Consider the following 9,064-nt stretch of genomic DNA (forward strand, 5'->3'; position numbering starts at 1 on the left):
AATAGTTGGATATAATTACTAATGGTCGCGTTTACTAGAATAAGGTATATCAAAAATAAGAAAGTTCTGCTGCTGTTGAATGCAAACAAAAACACTGTCCCCCCCCCCCTGTTAAAGTACATTATATTTTCCCAATAAATAACTTTCTATCTTAGACTCACCCTCAAAATGTTTCTAACATCTATCTTAGTTTTAACTCCCTCTGATTTTCTTTCCTTCATCTATCTTATTTTCAGACCTCCCCCCCCCCCAAAAAAAAATAATTCTGATATCTATTTAAAGTTTATCATATCACCTTCTTGGGGGGAAAATTACTTAATCCATTAAAGTTTCTTATAAAATAATCTATCAACAAATAAAATCCATTAAAGCTTGCTTAAATAATCGAAGTATCAAAAATGAATTTCAGTTAAATTCTGCCAAGTCGACTAAAAAGTTTATGCGAAATTAAGTCGACATTTTTTGTTGCTGTTTTTTTTCGATTAACTCTTTTCGAATAGTCCCGTTTTCCAAAAGTCACAAATCATTTAGACTTGACATCTTAATTTATTATAACCATCTGTAAAGTCGCGTATCTCTAGAAAGAAAGATGTAATGTGTAGGTTACTAACACCCAATCTACAAGTTTCTTAACCCTATTTGTTTCTCAGAAGCCCCACGATGGCGGAAGAGGTTTCCCACAAAATTTGAAGTCTTTCGGGATCAGAAAGTTAGACTGCGATGTCCAGTCCGAGGCAGTCCGCGGCCATACCTAGTATGGTATAACGACAGCCAACCAGTACTTACAGCGTCCCCTCATGTCGAAATGAGGCGACAGAGTCTCATTATATTGGATTTCCAGCCGGAAGATGTCGGAGTCTACTCGTGTAAAGCCTTTAATGAATTTGGGGAAATCTGGAAAAATTTCACCCTTTCTTTGGCAGGCAAGTGTTTGATCACAACGCCAAAGATATTTTTTTTTACATATCTGTCGTTTTTTAAAAGTATATTTTGATATTCAAAGAGAAATCAAGACTTTTAGTAGACTAATACTGGTTTAAATATAATTTTTAATTGCTAAAAAAAAATAGTTTCTAATAAAAGATAAAAGAGTTTTTGTGAACCGAGGAAAGTACGTGTCAACAGTTATTGACAGGATCAACAGTTATTGACAGGAAAGACTATTAACTTTTGGGAAAAATCGGTTTACGTATGTGTACATCAAATACAGAACTCCAATTTGTAACATTTTATCGTGATTATAAACTACTTTTAAAAGGTAAATTATGTTTCACGTATTTGCCTTATATTACTTAATTTTGTTTGCGCTTTATCTGCAAGTATGTAATATTTATTACCACAAATATTCACACTATTAAAATAATAATTTATTCACCCAGTGGACTCCTCTATTATTTGGTTGTAATAATAAAATTCACGGAAAACTATGGATAATTAATACAAATATTCATGTTTTTATTTTATTTTAGCATTAAATATGCTGACATCTTGTGTCAAAGAATAGAAGCATTTGGACAGGAGTTTTTTTTTTTTTTAACTGTTAGTTTCGGATATACTCGCAAAGCTTCACAAGGGCTATCTTCTCTAGTCGTTCCTAATTTTGAACTACTTTTATCGAATAATTGGATCTGACTGTCACTCTTATAACACAACACATATGACCGAAAAGTACCGAGTGCAATTTTGACGGTTTTTGTTAAAGCACAAAGCTACAGAATGAGTTACCCGTGTTGTGCCCACCACGGGTATCGAAACCCGGTTTTTAGCTTTTGTAACTGACAGAAGCGGTTTTTACCTCGACTTAACGATAGGTTAAAAGAAAAGAAGAAAATTAAAAATTCGGAGTATGAGTTAAAGAAGTTCCAAGTATGTCTGCGGACTTACAACACTAGAAACCGGGTGGGCAAAGCATATATAGCCCATTGTGTAGCTTTGTGCTTAATTGCAAACAAACAAACAATTTCCAAGTAATTAGATTCATAATTCTATTTGTAATTATAGCAGTAAACTTGACATAACAGAGAAGTTGAGTGATTTCATAGACAGGGCTTTGTTGCATTGGTACAGAAGTAACTTGAAATTCGTACCATATATTTCTTACAACACACGAAACCTTGCACGTGTTTCCCGGTTTATTCCATAACATACGTACAACAAAGGACCATTTGGTTCTTGATGGATGCCCTGTTGAGAAAATAATCAACTTTCCTTTTAAACTCCTGTAAAGTGTGGGGCCTCCACTACTGCCGACAACAACTCATTTCATAAACCAATCACCGTATTAAAAAACACTGTCCAGAATTCTGACCCCATAGTCTTGGGTGACTTACCAATCACTATGCCAAAATCGTCTTCTTCAATCACACTATTGAGGAGATTCTATAATTCCGTGTGATCCAAATTAAATTAATCCATAAGTGCTAGTTGCGTTTACCAAATGATTCAACTACTTTTATAAATACTTTTCCATCCTAGATACAGCTAGAAATAGTCAAGAATATAATATCATCTGTAAATTTTTATTAATTTGCAAATTATGCCCCTATTAATAGCATAAGTAAGAAAAAGCAAAGGCCCAAGAACTGACCTCTGAGGCACACCACTAATAGGAAGGGTCTAGTTTGACTGGATTCCATAACTACAGTTTACTTTCTCCCATATAACCACTCTACAGTTCAATTAACTGTCTTCCGATGGCTCTGGACTTATAACGCTGAAATTAGGGTTTCAATATCCGTGGTGGGCAGGGCACAGATAGCCCATTGTGTAGCTTTGCGCTTAGCAACGAAGAAACAAACAAATTAGCTAATCTTTTCCAAACCCCTACAGACGTGATTTACATAGTTAATATTTTGAGCTACATCTTATCAAAAGCTTTTTTTAAAACCTAAATACACCAATTTCACTTTTCTTCGTCCAGATAACAAGTAACATTCTCGAATAGGCTATTTTATCCGTCATAACACAACACGAACATGTAAACCTTTTTTAAACTGGACATTTCACATTAAAAGATCAGTTTGTTTTTTAAAGAATATTTCTTCTAAATATGCAATTTTAAATGTTATTACTATTGCTGAACATCTTGTAAGATCCATCGGTAGGTCAGTGATATTTTTACAAACCTTAAAATCCTGGATTCGATTCCCTGCAGTATAACTCACCGTGTAGCTAAAAGAACAACAATATTAATGCAAGTAAATTAAAAATGTCATTTCAACGAAGAAAAACCATATCATATTATGCAGCTTTTTTAATTACATCTTATAAGAAATATCCATAAAAACCGCTTTCTTGAGCTCAATATATTGTTTAAAAAGTTTGTAGATAACGTTTGGTTTGATTTGAGTTTCGCGCAAAGCTATTCGAAGGCTATCTGCGTTAGCCGTCTCTGATTTAGCAGTGATACAATAGAGGGAACCCAGCTAATCAACACCACCAACACTCTTATAAAGGATGGGGGGGGGGGGGTTAATGGATTTCCTTTCTCTTTAACATTAAGGGCTTGGCATGGCCAGGTGGTTAGTGTGTTGGACTAGCAGTCTGCGGGTTTGAATCCCCGTCCTACCAAACATGTTCGCTCTTTCAGCAGTGGGGGAGCTATATTATGACGGTCAATCCCAGTATTCATTGGTAAAAGAGTAACCCAAGAGCTTGTGGTGATGACTAGTCGCCTTCCTTCTTGTCTTTCACTGCTAAATTAGGGACGGCTAGCGCAGAAAGCCCTCGTGTAGCTTTGCTTGAAATTCCAATCTAACGTTTAACGTAACGTATGTACTTTTATTCTCACGGTCTTCGATCGACACTGGCCATACATTTTATATATTATTTGTGAATTATGTTTAGACTTGTGGCCAAATTTTAAAAGTACGTAACCTTTAGTTTCCGTTTCACGATTAGTTGTTTCACTCAAACTAAAAATGAACTATTTTTACTACGTTTTACAGAAGTTTCGCCAAGTGAATCAGTGAGAGAAAGAGCGACAGTATCGAATCTCCAGTCCGGTGAAAGAAGTACGTATTGTTTTATTTAGGTTTATAAATTATATGTACACTGGTGAAAATATTTTAAATATTATGTTTATGTATAGCAAATAAAGATGTTGTAAGTTGTAACTCAAACAGATTTACTGTCTTTCAACACGTAATATCAGTAAAAATGAGGCTAATTATCTGAGGAACAATTTTCTCTCGTTCTTGGCTGGGCCTAACATCGACTAGAACATTTAATTACCAATCTACTTTCTTAATAGAATTGGTGCTGTTAGTATTGTTACGACATCGAGGTCACGTGACTAGTATCACGCCACGTCATTCTCGAACATTCACGACTTTTCCTTAAATCTCGTGATCCTTCTAGATATAGTGTAGTCTTGTATATATAAGACCGGCCACGAAGCGACGAGGGGGTAATGAGTAATTGAATGTATGCGGAGAATATTGTTGGCCACGTGAGACATGAGTTATAGCGTTTGTTATAGAGCGACTGTTGAAATTAAGTGTATCGTAAAGTTGTATTCGGAAAGAATAAACCAGTTTTATTCAAGAAAGGACTTGTGTCGCTAAAGATTAGTTGGAAAGAATTTGCGGTATCATAAATTTGAAAGGAATATTCACTTTAAGACAAGATTATGCAATATTTGTTATAATACAGAAAATATATACTACATATTAAGTGACATAGATTGTGTAGTGTGTGTTGAAATGTTTTTGTCTGTCAGAGAAGTTGTGATCTTATACATGTGTTCTACCCCAAGGCTCACCGTTTTTCACTGATCCAAAAGGACTATTGAAGAATTTTATTGTTGTCCCTGCTGGAAAAAGTGTAACACTCTCTTGTCCCGCAGATGGGTTTCCTAAACCAAATATAACATGGATGAAAGACTCTAGACCAATTGTTCGTTTTATTGGTAAACAGGTTAGTTGTTGTTAATGCGCCACCTATTTTAGTGGATAAGTGTGATGTATTTATTTTACCCGTATTATATAAGCAACTAACGATAATCACTTACTGATAAATTTTTACGTTGTAGTTTATATTTTTGGAATTTGGATAGTTAAAGATAGACAAATCCTCAGACAACAAATCATTAGATTCTGTTAAAACAGATGGAAGTTTGAAGAATAACGAAACTTTTTTGTACAGTAGTGTTGATGTGTGATATACTCGTATAGTTTGTGCATTAGTTGCTAGTAATTGAAGGTTAGCCCTAAATATGTGGTTGGCAGAAGTAACTCGGAAAATAATTACTCCAGGTGGCGTTTCATACACTTTACATTTTCTTGATTAATATTTATATAAATTGCAATAGAATCTTCCCCTTTGAACAAATAATAAATTAAGTTAGATGGTGTTGCGTACGCTTATGGAATCATGTCACTTTTTTTCTTTACTTGTCTCTTACTAAAACAGTTAAGCTTGCAGAATACTAAACTTTCTATAACAATAAATAAATAAAATATGGTAGAAGAACCTACAGACGTGAGCCATTCATCTGGTCAAATCCTAGGCGATAGTACTTTGGTTTCATTTGACGAAAACAGTATAGAAGATCCCTTGTGAGTTTCTAAGACTAGTTGACAGGCTTAAGTGACAAATGTAAGAAGTGAGAACTTATGAGGTTATTTTCCCGTGCTTACTTTACTAGGAGTTTTAAACATTACTTAAATGTTCATAATTTGGAAAGTACCAGTTAAATTACTTCTTTGTTTCTAAATTCGTGGATCTTATCTCAATGTATAGATTATATATAAACGCTGGAACATGACAATGGATGTTGTTGGGCTTGATGACAGAGGAAATTACACTTGTTTGGTGGCGAACAGCGAAGGTAAAATCAACCGGACTTTTGAAGTTCATGTTCAAGGTAACAACTTTTGTTCTTTAAAAATTAAAGCAGGTCCATAAATTATCAGTATTTTCTTACGTATTGACTTCTTAGCTGTATTTACATCATCATATAATTCATATTTCTTATTTGTTGTTGTTTTACCTAATTGCTGGACACTTACAATATTCTAAGTTGGAAACTAATGTTTTTTTTTTATAATTGTCATTTCTAAAATAGAAATCCAGTAGAGAAAGTATTAATTAGGGCCCATGTAGTAAAAATTTATGATGAAATGCCCTTGAAAGATTATTTGTATAAAAAAGAAAACCTTTTTCTAAACAGAACGTTTAACACGGAGACCTATTATTCGAGATGGCTATCCCTCTAATCAAACAGTGTACGTAGGACAACAGGCAAGATTTGAATGCCGCTTCTACAGTGATCTTCACCCGGACATACGCTGGTTGAAATATTATATGGTGAACGAGTCTTATACAGATCATAATGGAAGCTCTTATGTCAGTGTTGTTGAGGTTTGTTTATGTTTCTGTTCTTAATTAATTGAAGAATATCTAGAATCATAGTTCAAAGTACTTAAATGATGAAAAGAAGTAAGAATGAGTAAAAAGAAGATTGAAATCTTTCAGCTCTTTTTTTTTCATGAAATTGATTAAATGGTTATCACAGCTAATCAAAACCTTTACTGATCTTGTTTTTAATATTTATAAATTATGTGATCAGTTCATTTAGAAATCTAATGATTATACAGTGCACTGTTTAACAGTAAATTATATTACTTGAACTAAACATTTCATTATCTTATAGCCCCACCCCAGTGACTTAGTGGTAAGTCTGAAGGCTTATAACACTAAAAACTGGGATTCAGTACTCATTGTGGGCACAGCCCAAGAGCCCATTGTGTAGATCTTATAATGCACTGCCCTATTTTAACTTAGATATGTAATGTTTTCTTCTTAACTAGTATCAGTCAGTTAAATGTTTTACTGTGTAATGGAAGACAATATCATGGAAGTTATTTATATAAAAATGTGTAATGTTTAAATGGCTGACATACAAAAAATTTCAAACAAGTTTGATTTTCAAACTGGCTTCTAAATTCCTAGAGAAGAGAGGTACCAAACGACTGTTTTAGATTATCTTATTACATTAAGGTTTGAGAAATGAGTGAATGGATATCTTTACCAGAGTATTGTAACGTTTTAACAATTGATAATCCATTGTAGCTTGTATCATGATTTAAGTCTTTACCAGAATATTGTAACGTTTTGACTATTGATAATCCATTGTAGCTTGTATCATGATTTAAGTCTTTACCAGAATATTGTAACGTTTTGACTATTGATAATCCATTGTAGCTTGTATCATGATTTAAGTCTTTACCAGAGTATTGTAACGTCTTAACAATTGATAATCCATTGTAGCTTGTATCATGATTTAAGTCTTTGCCAGAATATTGTAACATTTTAACTATTGATAATCCATTGTAGCTTGTATCATGATTTAAGTCTTTACCAGAGTATTGTAACGTTTTAACTATTGATAATCCATTGTAACAGAGAACTGTTTTATATTATCATAGAAAGACAGTTAAGTAAAGATATCTTATTAATAAAATGACGCTTTAATGTAAGTTCTAATTAACTTGCATGCTTTCCTATGAAGCTGGCTCAACACGGTGAGTAACTGTTGTTGTAAGCGACAAGGTTTGAATATTTTTTTGTATTATGGTTACTAATTATTAATATAACTGGTTATCAAATGTTCATTGCCTTGTTTTGGTATGTGAAGTACTCATATGTTTCAAGGATGAACAAGATGGATCAGCGTTTTAATGTTACTAAGTTAACGACAGTCAGTTTTAGTTAAGATACATGGTAAAATTAGTTTTGTTTTGAGTTAGTTTAATGTTGGACCAAAATATAACGTAAAAAATTATATTGATATCCATATATTTTTTGTTTGTTAATTAATTTCCATAACTATCATTAGAGGTTATTGACAGGCTCGAACCCGATCCTTCTGTACTTTACAGAGCAATACTCAGAACGTCACAGATCCCCAACTGCTAATAATCAATAATGTGACTAAGGAAGATGAAGGCTGGTATGCTTGTCTTGCGTGGAACACCATAGGATTTTCTAACAGAACCGTTTGGCTCTCTGTCCTAGAAGGTAATAATTCTGAATTAAAGCTTTGATATTTACAGTCACTTCTTGTTGCTTGTGTTATTTATGTGCAACAGTAACTCGTAATAAAAACATAAACAGACTATTTTCTACAGAAAATAATATTCTGTTAGTTGCAAGTTTCAAAAACTTTCGTTACTGTATAGATGTGACAGGGACCAATGAATAAATACTCATTAACTTAAGCGACAAACAGCTTTACTGATAATGATTTAAGTGTACTATTTCTTGGACGAGTACTCTACACTGACGTTATTGTTTCCACTCAAGAAGACAGGGACTAAAACTTAATCATTAAGTTAAAGTAACTATTCTAAAATACAGTTGAGTATTTCTATTCATATTAAATTTTTTCACATTTTATTTATTTGGCCTCTATCATATAATAAGTTAGAATACCTGAAATGTTTTTTTTTTTTATAAATTTAGTAGTGTTTAAAAATTCTCTGTGAGAAGTTATTAGTATTATGATTATAATTATATGGTTATAACATTAACAAATTATGTTATTGTTTTTTCTAAAACCAGCCTCTGATGAAGTGGGAGAAAGAACTGGAGTAAAGGTTTCCTCTTTTCCGTGGGTGGTGTTTGTGGTTGTACTCACCAGTGTACTAGTATTAATCTTACTGGCGATAATATTGTGTCGATATCAACTTGCCAAACAACAGAAAAACAAGGTCAACCTACTTACCACACAGAATCACATCATCATCAAAAAGAAGGTTATCTTAGAGAGGCCTGTAAGTTCCTGGATCATGATGTTAGTTATTAGCAAGGGTCACGTTGTTGGTGAAATTCGATTTAAGGTTATCTTAGAGAGGCCTGTAAGTTCCTGGATCATGATGTTAGTTATTAGCAAGGGTCATGATGTTGGTGAAATCGATTTAAGGTTATCTTAGAGAGGCCTGTAAGTTCCTGGATCATGATGTTAGTTATTAGCAAGGGTCACATTGTTGGTGAAATCGATTTAAGGTTATCTTAGAGAGGCCTGTAAGTTCCTGGATCATGATGTTAGTTATTAGCAAGG

General features: G+C 33.4%; 1 protein-coding gene across 2 annotated transcripts in view; it reads left to right on the forward strand.

Moving 5' to 3' along the window:
• The first annotated feature begins 654 nt into the window (after positions 1-654).
• The window catches only part of LOC106472806 (fibroblast growth factor receptor 3-like), a 16,986-nt gene continuing 8,576 nt past the window's right edge, over positions 655-9,064 (forward strand). The window contains exons 1-7 of one of the 2 annotated variants that reach the window (XM_013933471.2): positions 655-923; positions 3,948-4,013; positions 4,757-4,917; positions 5,743-5,866; positions 6,173-6,363; positions 7,884-8,022; positions 8,566-8,777. In XM_013933471.2, coding sequence (XP_013788925.1) covers positions 806-923; positions 3,948-4,013; positions 4,757-4,917; positions 5,743-5,866; positions 6,173-6,363; positions 7,884-8,022; positions 8,566-8,777 — 1,011 coding nt within the window. In that variant the 5' untranslated portion in view covers positions 655-805. Of the gene's footprint in view, positions 924-3,947; positions 4,014-4,756; positions 4,918-5,364; positions 5,599-5,742; positions 5,867-6,172; positions 6,364-7,883; positions 8,023-8,565; positions 8,778-9,064 lie in introns of those variants that run through there. The other variant, XM_022401348.1, reaches the window with a different exon arrangement.

This window comes from Limulus polyphemus, unplaced genomic scaffold, assembly GCF_000517525.1.
Source record: "Limulus polyphemus unplaced genomic scaffold, Limulus_polyphemus-2.1.2 Scaffold5629, whole genome shotgun sequence".
Taxonomy (NCBI): Eukaryota; Metazoa; Arthropoda; class Merostomata; order Xiphosura; family Limulidae; genus Limulus; species Limulus polyphemus.